The following is an 18,947-nucleotide window of genomic DNA, read 5'->3' as shown; positions in this document are numbered from 1 at the left end:
TCATGCCAGGCGACGTGTGTGTTTTCAGGAGCATTGCTTCCCCAACTCTGACTGAAATTAAAGCAAAACTCTCGGAAAGAAGTTTCCAGTATTGTCTTCCTCGGTGGACTGTGTCTTTGAAATGCCTCTCTGGAAAAAGGATGCATCTCTCCTCTCAGCCCACTTTAGTCGGCTGCGGACAGCGAAGGAGCTTAGCAGAGCCTTTGGGTGTACACGTTACTGGGCCTAGGAAAAGCCTCTTCCCCCTCCAACCTCTTCCTGCCACCTCCTCCTTCCCCACCTCCTGTCTTCCTGTCAAAGCTGAGTTCCCTTTTGTAGCTAGAGGTTCCACTCACTCTGTAGCGTGGACATGAGGGGCTGCTCCTCAATCTCAGATGACTCTGAAACTTGCATACCATCAGCGGTAAGCTCCCTTCAGAGCGTGTCTGTGACTGGACACTCTGGAATCCCACCCGTGGTGATGTTCCTTGTCATTTTTGCGTTAGTAGGTGCTCTGAGGTAGGGGGCAGCTGTGCCTCTAAAGACCATTTGGCCCCCGTGTTGCCCAGCCTGCTGGGGGCCTTGCCCGCCGGATGCCTTTCAGAGGCTGAGAGAAGCCAGGGCTCTCTCAGGGCCCAGAGCCCAGCACATTGTTCTGTCCAAGTGGGTGTTGGTTCATTTTTCAACCGTTTTTATAACTTTTTATGGAAATAACTACTGAACAGTGTAGGATTTGCTTTAAATTATTTTTGCAGGTGAAAAAAGGATAAGGATTACTCTTACACACAAAACCGTATATAAGAAAAAACTTCAAAGGAAAAAGAACAGTTTCACAGATAGCTTACTCAGTGGTTCAAATTTACTAGCTTTTAAGAAAGATCATTTGCTCTTTTGCTGACTGCTACTCCCCAAATCCCGAAGCATTGTTTCCTTTCCTTCTGCAAGCTTCACACTTTATTTTTACTCTAGCCCCAGGCAAAAAAAGAATAGAGGAGTAGATTCAGAAACCTTTCAGAAAAGGTTTATTGTGCAATTACTGTATTTCCAGGCCTAATGGTACAGATAGCAATAAAACATGAACTGAGCCCTGGCTAGATTCAGCGTGATTCTCGGCCCCCACGTCTTCTTACAGGGACTTAGAAACACTCTAAAAGGTGGAGACCTTGTGTTCGTTTGTGGTGATTCATAATTCTATAGATGTTCATTTTTTATGTACAACTGAGAGCCACATGCTAGTAACCTAAGTGGTTCATTAAAAATTACGAACGTTTTATATTCATAAACTTAGTAAATTAAGTGCAATACTGATATCACTTGTGACCACTGTGTCTTCTCTTTGGACTCCTGCCACTGTGAAGCTTTGCAAAGCTGTGGCTTAGCACTTGTCTAAGCAGATAGCATAATTTCCTCAACGTTCTAGGAAAAACCCATCAGTATTTTTCCAGAAGAGACACCAAACTTCCTGAAAGGACATAAAAACAAACAAGACTAACAATGGCTACTGTTCTAGCTTTTGACTTAATTATTACATTTTATAGTGAGTTTTTCGGTTGATATTCCCTCTGGAGGGATGTATCTCTTGCATCAACAATATCTGAGCCTCTCATTTTCCAGTCACTGGGCTTCAGAATGGATGTGGACTGCGCTCTCATAGGAACCATCTGTACCCCGTTGCTGAAACCCATCGGCTGTTGAGACAACTTGTTATTATTTATCATCACTAGAATGTGAGAGTAGGTGGTGTGGGTGGGGAGCAAGGTTGGTTATTCTCCTGAAATTTAGAATTACTGATGCAGCTTTCAAAAAATGAGTAAGTAGACAAGTAGGATTTGATGTCTTTTTTACACTCCACTTCCCCTGCCCCCCCGCCCCCCCACCACCACCAGATTACACCTCTTGCCCAGCACGGGCTCCTTCACTCCCTCCTGGCCCAGCAGGTGAGGGAGCTGGTGCCAGCAGCGTGGCAAGGGCCACGGAGACAGAATGCAGAGCCAGGGCCCGCAGAGCTCTGCTGGCCCTCCCCCTCCAGTGCCGCACTCCAAGATTCTTCCTTCAGAACTGACTATTGGTTGAGGGGAGCTCTCTGCCTGAGCTTAAAACACAAGGAGGCTGTTCAAGGTCTTTGCAAGCAGACATTACTCAGTGCTAGTGTTGATGAAATAAGGCACAGGAGCTGTCTGCCAAATGTTAAAGCTAAAGGGACTACTTAAATGTGGACTGTACCTACTCAGGCCAGATTACAGTTAAGGGTGGCACGTGAACACTTGCAGATGCAAAGAAAATTTGAAAATATTTCTCTGTGGAGATTTCCAGGGCCACAGACTTTTGGTACAGGCTAGGTGGGTGATTTTCTTAACGTCTTAGTTTTGTGATGTGCCATATGGGCTTCTAATAAAAACACCTACCGTATTTCATCAAATTCTAAAGCCCCTTTAACTGTAAATCACACCACTATTTATCTAAAAAAAGTTACTGATGAATGACATTGCTTTTGCATCCTAGTAGGGCCTTTATTTTATACTTATTGAAAGAGCTTCCTTTGATTCATGGATACATAAATTTTGTTATCTATTTTTTACAAAAAGATTTTTAAAATAGACTCTTTATGCTAGAATAACTTGTAATAAGTTGCAAGTGTAGTACAAAGAATTCCTGTGTACTTTACACCCAATTTCTTCTATTCTCAACATCTTGCGTTAATATGCTACATTTGTCACAATTAATGAACCAATATTGATACATTTTTAACTAAAGGCCATCCTTCATTTGACTTCCATCATTTTTTACCTAAGGTCCTTTTTTCTGACCCCGGGTCCCTCCCAGGACACCACCTTACATTGTCACATCTCCTTAGGCTTCTGTAGACTGTCACTTCCTCAGACTTCCCTTGTTTTTGATGACCTTAGCAGTCTGGAGGAGTCCTGGTTAGTTATTTTACAGAATGTCCTTCAATTTTGTTTTGTCTGATGTTTTTCATATGTTTAGCATGTGATTTGGGGTTTGAGGGAGGAAGATATCTATTACTTAAAAAAAAAAAAACATGAAAGGAAAATAAGCCAAAGAAAAGTGAACTTACTGTTAAATATTCTTCACCTTGGGGTTTAACTTTTCCGCTTTACCTTTCGACTCAGAGTTCTCAGTAGCCTTGTTTTCCACACCATCTCACTCTCTGTGCCAGCAAGAACACTGGCGATGCAGCATTTTGGAGACACTGTTTTACTGGGGTTTCTTCCAAATAACTGGCCCTCTTTTGCCAGTTTTCAAGCTGTCACTTTCATGGTATTTTTGTTTTGTTGTGTGTTTTTATTTATTTTTGTGTGTGTGTTTTTTTGAAGCTGTCACTTTCTTGACCTTATTGGAAGGTGTCAGGAAAACTCTAGCCTCTGACAAGACATTTGCAACCCAGTTGTCTTTAGCTTATGGAGTAGGTAGCTCTCCACACCTTAATGATTTTAGGGACAGAGAAAAGGAATTAGGAAGGGCACTGGGACAAAAAGTCTCCCCATTTGTTGCTTGATGCCCAGTATGTATTTAGTAAAGGACATGCTTTTCTTATGTAAATAAGATAGATCATGAGTAGAGATTAACATGAATCCATTCGCATTAAATTGCAAATGATTGCTTTTGTGATCCTCTCTGAGAACAAAGGAAAATGAGATCCGAAGAGGACAAGCTATTCAGTCAAGTGAGGCAGTAACTCAAAGAGGGAAATGGTCATAGGAACTTATATCTGGGACCTTTATGAGCAAGTTTGTTCTAACTAACTCTTCTGGTAAGACTGGTCTTGTGCGTAAATGTTCCAGGAATGCACCCAACCTTCTACTTCATTTTAGCTATTCCTATGGCATTGGCGCACAAGAACACATAATATAGTTGGTTACATAATTCTTTGTTTGCCTAATCCTTGTCCCATCACTCAAAGAAAAGCTGGAGCAGGTTACAAAAATAGAATCATAGTGTAACATTTAAAAAAAATCCTATCTAATAATAGACAAACATGGTAATTAACTGTAACTTCACTACCCTTCCCATTGGCTAATCAGTGAGATATGCAAATTAACTGCCAACCAAGATGGCAGCTGGCAGCCAGGCAGCTGAAGTGAACAGGAGGCTTGCTTCCTCCAGTGAAGGAGGAAGCCAAGGTTCCCCACCTGCTGCTGCTGGGCTCTGAGCTTGCACTCTAAGCAACTATGTTGCAATTATAGAAGCTAAACAATCCCCAGAAACCTGCTTTCAGCCGTCAGAGCTGGAGCTGAAACAGTGTTTCAATTATAGAAGCCAAATACCCCAGATACCTGCTTTCAGCAGCCGAGGCCTCAGAGCTGGAGCCGGGCCTCAGAGCTAAAGCCGGCTCTCAGCTCCAGTGACAGCCATAGAAGGTAAATAAATCCCAGAATAAAAAAAAAAAAGAAAAAGAAAAAAAGGAGAGGTTGGGAGCTTCAGTCACCCGCCAGCCTGAAAACAGCCCTCAGCCCCTCACCCAGACTGGCCAGGCACCCCAGTGGGGACCCCCCACCCTGAAGGGGGTGTGACCAGCTGCAAACAGCCATCATCCCCTCACCCAGGCTGGCCAGGCACCCAAGCGGGACCCCCACCCTGATCCGGGACACCCTTCAGGGAAAACCAGCCGGCCCCCACCCGTGCACCAGGCCTCTATCCTATATAGTAAAAGGGTAATATGCAAGCTGACCCTAACAGCAGAAGGACTGGGAATGACTGGTCACTATGACACACACTGACCACCAGGGGGCAGACGCTCAATGCAGGAGCTGCCCTCTGGTGGTCAGGGCACTGTCACATGGGAGGAGCTCTGCTCAGCCACAAGCCAGGCTGATGGCTGCCAGTACAGCGGTGGTAGTGGGAGCCTCTCCTGCCTCCTCAGCAGCGCTAAGGATGTCCGACTGCAGTTTAGGCCTGCTCCCCGCTGGCAAGTGGACATCTCCCGAGGGCTGCCTGGCTGCCGGAGGGATGTCTGATTGCCATCTTAGGCCCAATCCCCCAGGGAGCGGGCCTAAGCCAGCAGGTGGTCATCCCCTGAGGGGTCCCAGACTGCGAGAGGGCACAGGCTAGGCTGAGGGGACCCCCTTCCCGCCTGAGCGCACAACATGTGCACCGGGCCTCTAGTATGATAACAAAAGGGAAAGAAAAATGTGCATTGAATGTTCTGGTAAAGCCAAGGTGAGTTATCAACAGAAGTGTGTGTGTGGGATCCTGCACATTTAATTAAGGTACTGCAGAGGTTTTAAGATATATTTTATCATATTAAGGAATGTTTCATTGAACTTTTATTCAGAATTGGTTAAAAATGGTAATAAAATTTGTCAGTATTTCAGCAGAAATAGGAAATATCTTTTTCCTCCTTATGTTACATTTCTGGAATAAATTAGACTTGGCCATATGTTTTCCTGTACTATGTACTGCCAGGTTGTGCTTGTCACTCTATTTTCTAGGATATTTTGCATTGATATCTATGAATATTGTTAAAGAAAAAAAAAATTACCCAGTGGCACTTGTTACAGATGGTAAGGGAGACTTCATTCAAAGGGAACTGCCTTGATAGTATAGGGACCACTGTAATGGGGTCTTGTAATGGAGGAGAGAGGTTGGGCTCAACTCTAAATACAGCAAGGAAAAGTGGAAATTTTTAACCAGGAAACAGCATTGTGGAGAGGTCAATGGATGAAAAATTACTAAGGGGAAACATCACGTGTAAGAGGAATTCTGGTTAAACTGACCTAACAGATTATTGCTGAAGGCAAGCCAGGCTGATCAGATACCTCCTGAGGTACGGTGAAGGATAAGAGATGGTGAAGGGATGGTGAAGGATCAGAACCTGATTAGGTATCATTGGTGATGAAGTATGGAGGATGGGGAATTCTGGCTAAACCATCTAAGCAGGATTCTCCCTAAAACTGGACAGTGCAGAGATGAACACAGAATCCTAACAGTCAGGGCCTAGTTGAGAAAGAGCTCGGAAGAAGAGAATATGGGTCAAGGACAGAATTTTTATCACTATGGCCTATAATTTTCTTTTCTATGAAATTTTGTATTTTGGAATCTGTGAACAAAAGGTTGGGAAGATTTTCCTTACTTCTAATATGTCCCCGGGACCTCTTAAGGCAAAAACTGCTTCAAGAAATCATCCTCGTCATCATGATGGCTAAAGTTACATGAGCACTTCCTGTGTGCGAGGCGGTCTGTAGGCTACTCGTCCCTGGGAACCCTTGAGACTGGTACTATGATTTTTTCCAATTTGAAGATGAGAAAGCTAAGGTGCACAGGTGTGAAGTACTTCACCTTGTACTGATAAGTAGCTGAGCAGGATTACCCAGGCTCCAGAGTCCACACTCTTATGCCATAGTTTGACATGAAACCAAATTGCAAAAAAAAGATGGCATAGTAAATATGGTGTGTGTTTTTTTTCATGCCCCTTACCTGATTTTCTTTAGGATCATCTGGCTTATTTTATGGTTATCATGTGGAAATGTATGTGGCAGAAACAAACGGCATTGTGACAGCATTCTAAAGCAGGTGGCTTGCAAGGCAGATGTCCTCTATTAAAAAATGAGAGAATTGGAAGTTGTCAAACACAGCAATTATGGGAGGATTATTTATATAATAAAAACTCTAGTACCTTATAAAGGATTTCAATAGTAGATTTCCCCAAACAGTAAACTGCCTCTATAGTCTACCATAGGGCATTTAAAATATTAAGCAAATTAGATATAAATAGTCTACAACAGGCTTAACTATTAGGAAAGGAACATTTGTTAAGGTAACTGCATTCCACACGATTTTCTTAAATTGACATTTTAGTTAACACATGCTTTAAATGAAAGAGTCATGTATTTTGGCATGTTTTACCAGAATTTCTGATCAGGCTACTGTTGTGTATATTTCCAGGTTGCTACAAACCCACAAAGAATTTCATAGCTCAGATCAGAAATAGAAATCTTCTTTTTCACTTGTTTTATTTTTCCGTATCTGTTACCACTCAAATGCAAACACTGCTGAAATCCATGAACACTAAAAGTTTTTAATGAGCAGAGAGGGCCACATGTGCACCCAGATTCCAACATCTGTTCCAATTTGTAATTGGCTGTAACCGCCTTTGCTTTATACAAAATGACTGGGATCATAACAAAAATTACTTTTAAATTGCTTGTATGTCTTGGATCATGCGTGTTATTTTTCTAGTACTCCAAGTCTTCTTAAAAACCACTGAGGCATAGTTGGGTTAATGCGTATCAAGGAAGGAAATAAAAGGCTAACTCTAAGAGGCTTTGTCTCACTAAGGACAATTTAAGAAAAATAGGGATTTAGCTTTTTTTTCTAGAAGTAAATTCCAGAGTTTTAGTAAAAGGGCATTTTGAGGACTAGATTAAGGTAGCGACATAATTTGCAGGGCCGAGTGCAAAATAAAAATGAAGGGTTCCTGGTTCAAAAAGCAGGGTGGTGGGGGGTACTAAAGGTACTAAAATATAAAGTTGTTCCCTTTCTTTCAGAGTTTCCCTCTCAGCTTGTCCTGGTGTTATTTTATTTGCTCCTTAATGTCATTAAATTAAGTTTGTTTATTATCAGCATGAATTTTAACATTTAGTGCTATACTGGGCAATGCTAGTTTTAAGTGCAAATGAAAGTGCTTTAAACTCCAAAGCAGTATCACCGACGTTACACAATTTGCAGTTGGTAGTTCATACATGTATTTCATTCTTACCAGAGTAGTGGAAATGTACAAAACTAACTCACCTTTTTATTTCGTTTCTTGATACGTGCACATACTACCAATACTCTGCCTTTGACTTGCCTATGAATGTGGAAGAATAAAAAGAAAAGGAACTAGGGGTTGCTCTAACTATTCCTTTTACGTCATCATTTCCAGCATAAGCAGTTGGTGAATACAAGACGTAACATGAGTAAGGAAGAATACAATTGGATTCCTTACTCATTTGTGTTTCTTAAAAGGCTATTGCCTTCATTATGCTTTGAATCAAGTTCTGGTTCAAATGGGAACTGTGGCCCTTACTCAGTCATAGAGGTAATATGCTCACCTTGTTCTACCTTTGAGTGTTGCTGAACTCCCAGACAATCATGGATCCTTTGACATGCTGGGCTAATGGGGTATCTCGAATGCTCTATGTGGATGGGAGGACATGCATATTGTTCCGGTCTTTGCTCACTCGCATGCTCCATCCTTCCATCAAACTTCCCTTGCAAAACACAAAGTCAAAGTCAAAGACAAAAATGTTAACAATTTCAATATGGTGACAGCGGGTTATTAAACCAAAGCTTGGCACCCTTTTGGGCACAGGACTCTGTGCGACTGCCCACGTTTTGTGGCCATCAAGCTGACTGCTGCGGTGACCTTATCTACATATTAGGGTGATAATAAGATGTCTTGGGAGGATTGCCATGAAGAGTAATTAAGGCATGAATGTAAAGTGCTTAACAAGTACAGTGGGGCCTTGACTTACGAGTTTAATTCGTTCCGTGATGGAGCTCATAACTCAAATTACTCGTATGTCAAATCAAAAAGTGAACGAGTGAGACACGTGATGCTGAGCTGATGTTGTGGCGTTCACTGTGATGTTCGCTGCGCCAACTAGCAGTGGGGTCTCTGAAGCTGGCTCGTAACCTGAATTTTAGCTCGCAACTCAAAGCAAAAATTCGGCCGAGAGACGGCTCGTATCTTGAAAAACTCATTAATTGGGACACTCGTAAGTCAAGGCCCCACTGTATCCTGCACACAGAAAATACTCAATACATGGTAGTTTCTTAATACCTATGTCACGTTATATTCCAAATAAAATCAGGAAATGGTTAATGTGTTTCTACTAGGAAACTTGATTTAGATTAAACGCATTCCCAACATAAGCTTCACTAAACAGGATTTGCTTCCAAACACTTGAGACTCTGAAACACAATGAATGCTCCTTTATCTGTGCTGTGCTCATGAGGCAACTAGATGATAAACAGGCAGAGCTCTGTTTATCCTGAACTTCCCTGGTTTGGTTTATGCCGTGGTAATTACCCAGCAAGTTAGAGCAAATAGAGCAGTGAGATGTCCAGGAAAAAACAAAGGCTCTAGTCATTTAAGGCAGTTGGATTTCCAGGTTGCCTTTGGCTGAGAATGAGGTCAGTTCTGTAAAGCCGGGGCAGACAAGGCCTCTGTGAACCCAGAATGAACACAACACCAAGATGTGCAATGTGCCTGAGCAAGCGGTGGGGAACTCTTGTTGATTACAGTGTCTGAATGCAACTTGGAGTAGAATGAGTTTCAGGATCCAAAGTTACTGAAGAAATATCCTATATAATAAGAGAGGAATATGCTAATTAGCTGTTACACCCTGAGGCGTAATGATGAAGCACATCAAAACCAGATCACGGATCAGCAGGAGGGTGGGCCAGCGAGGTATAAGCGGGCTGTGGAGAGCTACAGGAGGGGGCAGGGCAGCAAGCTATGAGGGGGGCAAGGAGGGGGGAAGCTAGAGGAGGGCAGGGCAGTGGGCAGAGAGCTACAGGAGGGCGGCAGCGACCTACTGGCGCATGGATTCGTGCGCAAGGCTACTAGTATTATTATAAATAATACCCATCACTTAGTAATTCTAGTAGAGCTTCTTATAAAATGCTATTTAGTATGCCGCAAGTGTATTTGCTTTATTACATATATTGAAACCAACTATGGACCTTGGAAACATCAATTTAAAAAAGAGCATTTGATAAATTATTAGCTCATGATTGAGTTAGCACATACTAATTATTTAAACATTTTATTTAAAACCTAATTATTTTAAAAACAGATTCTCTATTAATTTATTTCCCATTGGCATATTTTAGGTGAAAATCATAGCAACCTAAAATTGTGAGCTTATTTTAAAATTTTTCACACAAATGACTGGTTAGATATGAGACTGGCTGAGAAATTATATAACAAGATAAAATAGGTCATTATAAATACTCATATGTTGCCCTGACCAGTGTTGTTCAGTGGTTAGAGTTTCAACCCATGAGCTAAAGGGTCACCATTTGATTCCTAGTCAAGGGAATGCACCTGGATTTCAGGTTTGATCCCTAGCCCTGATTGGGGCATTTACGGGAGGGAACCAATTGATGTGTTGATGTGTCTCTCTCTCATCAATGTTTTTCTCTCTCTCCCTCTTTCCCTTCCACTCTCTCTCTAAAAATATCAATGGAAAAAAATATCCTCAGGTGAGGATTAAAAACAACAAAATAATATCTTCACAAAAGTGAGCCATTTCAGATCATACAACAGGTGACACAACCATATATTTTATGCAAGTGGGATTTTCCATCTCTGGTTTTAGCATCAGGATGAACCTCTGTGAGGAAGAGGATCACAGAATCGATTTGACCTGATTTTTGAAAAATCTCTCTACAGGGGAAAGGATTGATGAAGCTGTGACATGAAATCCATGTCTAGTAAGATTCTTTTAAGAACTATCCCCTACCCCTGTCCATTTGGTCTTAAAAATCTGGATTTAATTTTCATTTTAAAACCTGAATTAAATTGAACTATGCAAGAAGTATTAAGTTTCTGAATTCCTGGGTCCTCTCATCCACTGTGGTTACGATGACTAAAGTTGGGAGCACTGAGTCAGGACATGGGTGTGCTGTGGCAAAGGCTGCTCGTTCTCAAAGAATTTTATTGATAAATAAAGTTATTATTATTTCCAGATGCAGAGCCTAAATATCTGATTGTCGTGCGACCTGCTCCTCCACCAAGTCAAAAGAAGTCATGCTCAGGTATTTTTAATTCACTGTGTTTTTTATTAACTCTAAACCATGACTTTTTGTCTCTTTTCTACCCATGGAGACCCAGTGCCTTGGGGAGGCCTTAAGAATGCAGTTTAGAAGTTGAAACATGCGCAGCAGGCTCTGGTCAATAGATTAGTGGCAGAGGCAGGAGGAGACTTCTCGGGATCCTATCCCAGTACCACCACATGTGAACTGCAGGGCTTTAGGCCAATATTGAACCTCTCAGTGCCTCCTTTCTGCTGCACAATTAGGGTCATCGTGAGAATGAAATGAGTTCGTGGATATGCCACACCTCGGACAAGGCCTGGCTCATAGCAAGTGTGCCCTGAGAGTTGTTCCTCTTAGTGTCTTTGTTTTGAAATGTGTGACCTCATGCTTGCCATTGGGCCTTTCAGATTTTGAAGGCAGATTTTGATGTCTAACCTTTGCTGAAGGAGACTGTTTACATTTCAAAGGCATAATTAATTTATATGTGTTGGATTAATAGACTGGAACTTAGGTTTTATTTACTCCTGACCTCTCCCTTCTAAACCTCTTCTATTTAGTCACATATAGAAGAACTCCTTTTATGAAACAGCAATGCAACACCCATCTTCCCATGGATAGGACGTCTCAAAATGGGAACATAGATGCCGTATGAATAAATGAGTAGAATTATTTCCATGTGATCAAAAGATTAAAGTCCTTCTTGAAATTACCCCAGTTTCACTACTTAAGTGTCTTCTCAGATCAAATGAGTTGCCATTGCTATAATGAGGGACCAATTATAGCTACGATATGATTGACCACCTGATACGACACCTTCCTAACTCTGTAGGTAGAGTTGACCTTGTCTTCCAATGTGAACTGTTCTCAAAATAATTATTTCCTAATCAGACTTATCTTTTATAGTACACTGGATGTCACACACACAAAAAAGGATCTTTTTTGTTTTGTTTTATTTTCGTTACATATTTTTTAAGGTATGAAATGGGTGGGGAGAACATACAGATCTTTAACTATGACCAGCAAGGGGTCCCTGGCAGCTGTGTGTTTGTCTTCTAGATGAATCAGCCAAACCTGGTTCACAGAAATCAGTTGCCACAATCCTCTCCCCTCTCCCCGCTCCTTCTGGTGTTTTCCACTTCTTTTAAGAGAAGCAATAAATAGTCAAGCATTTTGAAAAATACACATTCCTTTTCCTGACCTTTTATATTTTCTCAAAGTCCAAGGAAAATTTCAATCACTGCTTACAACGTGTTAACAATAGTTGTCCAGGCAGCTTTCCATACTCCTCAAAATAAATAATCTCACAGTATTTCAAGACTCTATTTCAAAATATTTAACAATAAAGTCAAGAAGCATGAGTCTGGTTCCATGGGATTCTGGCTTCATATTCATTGAACTGTTTCTTAATGCAAATATGATCATAATACACATATACAAAAATATATAAGGAAAGTCAAGACGGTGATTGCACCTTAGTAGCACCTCATAACTTCACTTCGTTTTGGAGATGCTATGACACTGGCCTTAGCAGTCATTTTTAACTTTGTGATCCCAGGGCCGGAAACTGCTTCATCTTGCTCAGGATATAATGCCCCACCTTTCCTTTCAGGCAGCAGATATCATTTTTGTTTTTGTAATCTGCATTTGAGGATGATGTCATGACTAATGGATTCACTTCCATTCATTTTATATTTGCATCTACCACATACATTTTAATTATTTAATCATTTTATATTAAAATCAAACTTAGTGAAATAATTATTTGATGGGTCATGTAAGCCATAGGTTCCCTTGTGAAAGAAAAATGTATCTGTGGTCTTTCAGTGGCATCATATTCATAAGGTGTGAGCTAAACCAATGATGCAGTAAAAAGAAAATTAGATTACAATTGCCTTTGGTGTGACCTTGGCCACCCTTGAAAGTTCTGTGGGTTGAAAGTTATATTTATCTGTAAAATAAGATTACATTAGTATTACATTACATTAGTGAATATCAACACAGGGGTGGAAAAAGGCACACCAGGATCACCTCAGGGCCTTTTAAAACTACTGGTGCCCCCTACCCTCATTTTAGATTTTAATCTGCCCACCTTGGCGCCCAGACTTGGACTCTTTGTATCACAATCGTACAAGGTACTATGATGGGTGGATTGGAAAAATCTACAAAGAAGTATAAACGCATGTTTGCAACCAAGTAAACAATAACTATCATTGAAAATTATTTCAAATATCTTGTAAAAATTCAGCTATGTTACAATGAAGCAGTTTGTCATCATTAGGTTATATATTTTCTGGGCTCAGAAGATTTTTTCACTGGAATAACAATTTTCAGAACTTAAATCTAGTAGAAGCAACAGTATGACACAATTTCCAAGGACTTTTGGTTAAGATAAGCTCCACTAAGCTCATACAATGAGTACCTTCCTACCCACTGGTTCCCACTTGCACTAGACTAAGATAACACAAGTTTGTCCTATAGCAAATACAACACCCATAGTCTCATGAAATGAAAGGGGAATCCAATGAGAATACAAATACATATGTTTTATGTTAGCTCTGTGCAGTTTTATTAGGTCTGCTATTGGATTTTTATTTTATTCACTCTGTTTTATGAGACAGTGTTGGATTCTACGGTTGAGGATCTTCCCTTCTCTTTTTCACTGTTTCCATTCTTGCAGTTTCACATATTTTTGGAAATGCAAATGTCTGGCCTCTATATACTTGAAAAGAATCTACAGTGGCTTATCAGCATTGCCCAAATCTACTCAGTCCCATCAGAACAGCTGTGCTTCCTGTTATTCCTCCTCTCCCAGCATTGTTAAAAGTGTATCTGCATTTTCCATTTAGATACTCACTGTAAAAAATATTCTTATTTTAATGGTATGATGGGGATTTTACACTACAAAATAGGTTTTAAAGAGAGACTATACCTACACCTAGATGCTAAGCTTTCTTTTCTCAGATGTTATTTCACACTAATTCACAGTTCCAGGGGAAAAACAGCATGTTTTAATTTTGTATGTAAAAGAAATGGAGTGTGTATATATACATACATACATATATGTATATGTGAATATAATATGTATATGTATATGAAAATGTGTGTGTTTTTATTTTACTGGTAACAGCCAAGACCTCCATATTCATCCCTGACTCCCAAGAAAATAAAAACTAGATATAATTGGATATAGTTTGTATGTATATATTACACATATATGAATATATACATATATACACATATACACACACATAAATATCAAAAGGAATATTTCATTTGATTCATGCTTAAATTCATTGTCAAAGAATTAGTAATATTTGTGCATTGTATAAAAGGAATTTGATACTTTCACACTTTTCTTCATCTTACCAAGTCATCTTCATGCATTTACCCCGATCATGAAAATACACTAAGTGTTACAGAATTAACCTGTATGTCACCTTCGCAGGCAAAACACGCTCTCGCAAGCCTCTCCAGCTGGTGGTTGGCACTCTGACACCAAGCTCCGTCTTCCTGTCCTGGGGTTTCCTCATTAACCCACACCATGACTGGACACTGCCGAGTCACTGTCCCAATGACAGGTAACTCATCATAATGGAAGACTTTATTTTTCATCTGAAAATTAGTGCCTGCTTTTAATAGTATTTGTGCATGCTTTAGAAGAATGTGTAAATATCGGGAGCATCAGCATTTACAGGTCACCTCTTAGCTGTCCAGCCCATTCTGGATGTAAGGGGAATGCGAAGGCTTACCCTTCAGGGAGTTATCACCTACCTGAATAGAAACACATGCAAGTATGTTTTCTTTTTTCTTTTTCTTTTTCTTTTTTGATTGATTTCAGAGAGGAAGGAAGAGGACGAAAGAGGTAGAAACATCAATGATAAGAGAGAATCATTGATTGGCTGCCTCCTGCACGCTCCTCACTGGGGATTGAATCCGCAACCGGGGCATGTGCCCTGACCAGGAATTGAGCCGTGACCTCCTGGTTCATAGGTGGATGCTCAACCACCGAGCCACGCTGACTGGGCAGTCTATTTTCTTAACAAAGAATAAACCAGAAGGGAGAATAAGCCACATGGCAAATGGGGAGTATCAGTGAGAAGTGTAACGAAGGCTCAGAGGATGAGGCTGAAGGCAGTTAGGGAAGACTGTTAAAAGTTGGAAAGGTAAATGTCCTAGAGGAATATAGTAGCTTTCTGTTCACCTTTTGCAAGTAAAAAGGGTGGATTGTTCCACTACTGACAAAAAAAGGAAAAAAAAAGTTGGAAAGGTTGCTGGCTCCCAGGAAAGATGTATATTTAATTTTTTTGCTTTGTTTGTTTTTTCCTAACTTTTCCATTACATTCCCATAAGCAACATAGGAAGGGTTCCAGTTGCTCCCCATTCTCGCCATGTTTTGTGTTGTCAGTATTTTTCATTTTAGTTATTCTAGTGTAGTTCTCTCTTCATTATCATCTTGATATGCATTTCTTGTGTACTAAGGTATTGAGCACTTTTTCATGTACCTTTTGGCCAAGTATCTATTTGTGTAGTGCTTATTTTTATTTGTCTAAATTGAACTAAAAAGAAAGACCTTTAAAATGTTTATAAGTCCTCAAAAGTACCTTTCACATGACTTTGATTAGGAAATCTAGACTAAGAAAAAATTAAATTTCCCTAAACATGTCCATCCCACAGTTCTGAAGGAGACATTTTTGGGAAAAGGCATGTAGACGATATTGCCAAAACCAATTTTTTTTGAAAAATAATTTTGGGATGTTACAAAGAATCTGAAATATTTTTTATTTCACCCACTACTAAACCCATACTTATTTTGTTTGGAAAATGAACTCTTAAAAGAACATGCTTTCTTGTGATAATTCCAGTTTCTAGTGGATTGGTCCACGGTGATAATGCTAAGAAAATAAACATTTATAAATTGCTTTCTTTTTTAAAATAATTTTTTATTCTCTTATTTTTAAAAAAAGTCAAAAGTAGGGAAGGAAAGAGGGAAGGGAAGAAATTTGGAACACTTGTAGCAAAATGCAGTTATTCAACTTGCTTGATAAATCATTGAGGTGCAGTTACCTGTAAATTCATACAGCATAATATGGATATGATTCCCTCCCCTGTCCTCAAGCCTTTCCTTTAATCTCATCTGGCCTTACTGACCCTTTCATGAAAGAATTTATCTAATCTAATCGATAGCTGTTGTCATGGTAAGTGTAACGTTCTTCTTGTGTTGACAGCACAAGCAGGTAATGGATGTGGAGAAGGTAGAGGAGCAGGTGTCCTAGTGCAGTGGTCGGCAAACCGTGGCTCGCGAGCCACATGTGGCTCTTTGGCCCCTTGAGTGTGGCTCTTCCACAAAATACCACGCACGTACAGTGCGATTGAAACTTCGTGGCCCATGCGCAGAAGTCAGTTTTTGGAAAGGAGATAGATGAAACAAGTATACAAGGCGAGTGTGGATGGGAGAGTTGGAAGGGGTCAACCTCAGCGAACGTACCTCAATCAGATTGAGGACGTTTTTAGCAAAGGCCAGCTTAGGAGTACCCTAATTAAGTTAATAGCAATGTACCTACCTATATAGTTTAAGTTTAAAAAATTGGCTCTCAAAAGAAATTTCAATCGTTGTACTGTTGATATTTGGCTCTGTTGACTAATGAGTTTGCCGACCACTGTCCTAGTGGAACTAGGATTTTAATCAAGGCATTTGGCTCACAGGCCCAAGCACCTACCCCCAGCCCCTGACTCACACCCTGGCTCTGTTCTTTTCATCAGGTAAATGGACTCATGCCTGTCAAATCACAATATTAAAAATAAAGAATTCCATTTTGAGTAAAGCTTCTTTAAAAATTGGGCATGAGACGGGGGGGGGGGGGCAAAGGGGGGATAAGGACACATATGTAATACCTTAATCAATAAAGAAAATAAAAAATAAACAAATAAAAATTAAAATTAAATAATAGCATGTCAAGATGCTATGGACAGAAATAGAAAATTGTTAAGACATCACTAAAAGGGAAGAATTAAATAGTAATGGCTAAAAAGAAGCACTTGAAGTATTTGTGAATTTCATTTAACCATGCCTCCTTTCTCCCCAGTATGGTTAACAAAGAGCTGACATTTTAGTCTTTGTGGTATTTAAAAAAAATAGTAGTCCCTATTTAAAAGCTCTGGAAATACTGTACTCAGTATAAGTAGCCAAATAAATCCACCAGAACAACTCTAAATTAGTGTAATTGTAAGCAGATTTGGAGAAATTCACTCTCAGATGATCATGCAGAAGTTTTTAGAATTTAGACTAATCTAGTAGGTTAGAATAAGCAATAATAGCTATAGGGAATGATTGCTTCTCAAAAATTGGAAGGTTAATATAGCCAAAGTTTTCCTTCAGGAGTATCTTCTTACAAAACCACTGAAATCTGAATGCCCTTGGCTTGCTACAGAAATACCAACTGTTGTTATTGTAATCTCTTGAACTCTAATATTTGGCCCCCTGTGTAGAGTCCCTGATTTAAACACACACACACACACACACACACACACACAAGAATTTTCACATTGTTTTGTTGGATAGCCTCATTTATCCTACAAATGCAAATAATTTATTGGAAAAGTTTTTGCTTTTTAGTTTGCTTTTGGACTTCCTATGTCAAAGCTCTGTGTGGTAAGTTTCCAGTGAGAAAACCCCTGTTTTAGTTTTATTTTGTTTGGTTTAAACTTGAGAACATTAATTAAATGTTGATTCACTCTTTTGTGTCACATGTTTCTATTCCGATGGGCATAGGGTTCATATGGGTCTCCCTGTTCTTAGACCCTTTTCTTAATTCACATTGGAGAATAGATGTGCTTAATTTATGGTTTTTATTCTTAATGGACTTTGAAAGGAAGAACGTTACACTTACCCTTGATAAATCTGAGGTCAAATGAAAGCTTTCCAAATTGGCCCAGATGAAGAGTAAAACATGTTTTGAACCAAAATTTATTTTGCCATTAATAACTTATTTTTTCCTTCCCATGTTTCCAATTTAAGTCGTTTAAGATTGCTTTAGTTCTTGCTTCTTTGCCAACTTATTAAAGTTTTATGGTTCGTTTAGATATCATTTTCACATTTTCTAACACTTTCATATTATATTTATTTACTCTTAATGCAGAGTGAGGGCCTCCTTGTTAGCTGGTTCAGAACAGGTTGTTGACTCTCCCTTTCCCCCCTAAGTTTTTAAGAAGTGGGTATTTTCAATGTTTGTGGATTCTCACCTGAATGAGCACAATGCCTCGGTATCCATTTGTCTTGCCACGTAAACTTTAAGTCCTGTGAGGAGAGAGATCATATGTAAGTTTATCACCATTATCTCGCCAGTTCCTGGAGCCAGCATCTGGTACACAGTAGACCTTCAGTAAATGGATGCTGAATAATAAGCAGTGAAATGTCAGCATTTTTACTTTTATGTTGTACCATTACTTGAAACTTAACATGATATATTACCTCACTTGTCTTATTACTTTCTGAAGTATCATAATTTTTCCACTCACCTTAATTTGAATCTTTACTCATTTTTTTCATCCATAACTAATGAGCCCCCAAGTTATATTGGTTTTGCCTTTGAGAAGTATGCATGTAAGTATCTTGTCTTTTACTTCTCCATTTCCACACCAATGATTCCAATCCAGGCACTCCTCACCTTACCCCAGATCATAGAAATAGCATCCTGGCTTTCTCCCTACCCTAATCTATCCTGGCTTTTGCAATGCTGAGGAAATTTAGAGTATCCACCATCAGCTTACTCTTTCTTCAGCCCAAATTTATCTTTACCACTCTTTCTCTTCTTTTAAAGGGATATGTTTTTTGCTTTCTACAGTAACCATTGAGTCCCTTCCATATTCTGTAATCCTTTCTCTTTTACATTTGCCCCTTCCCGTTCATTGGTGCTCTGCCTTTGGCTTACAAACATGCTCTAGAGTTCCCTACCTGAAAACAAAATCTGTTGATCCTGTTATATCTTCCAATCTATGGTGTTGTTTTTTTAAAAATTTATATTTATTGCTGAACATATACAAATGTCCCCTTACCCCCTCTCTCCCATTGACCTCCTCCACCCAGCTCCAGCCCCCTCCCCAGGCCTTCACTGCACTATTGTCTATGTCCATGGGTTATGCATATATGCATATAAGTTCTTATATTAATCTCTTCCTGCTTCCCCCCTTCCCTCAGAAATATGTAA

General features: G+C 39.8%; 1 protein-coding gene across 1 annotated transcript in view; it reads left to right on the top strand.

Annotated features, from left to right (window-relative positions):
- Positions 1-18,947, top strand: part of ABI3BP (ABI family member 3 binding protein) — a gene marked incomplete at its 5' end in the record, with an annotated part of 259,565 nt that overhangs the window by 85,148 nt on the left and 155,470 nt on the right. Inside the window, 2 exons of the mRNA XM_081086424.1 lie at positions 10,675-10,743; positions 14,189-14,321. Of these exons, the coding sequence (XP_080942550.1) occupies positions 10,675-10,743; positions 14,189-14,321 (202 nt within the window). The remainder of the gene's footprint in view (positions 1-10,674; positions 10,744-14,188; positions 14,322-18,947) is intronic.

This window comes from Myotis nattereri (assembly GCF_964212035.1).
Source record: "Myotis nattereri genome assembly, chromosome: 3".
NCBI lineage: Eukaryota > Metazoa > Chordata > Mammalia > Chiroptera > Vespertilionidae > Myotis > Myotis nattereri.
The sequence above is the reverse complement of the archived record's forward strand: the minus strand, read 5'-3'. Positions and strand labels throughout refer to the sequence as shown.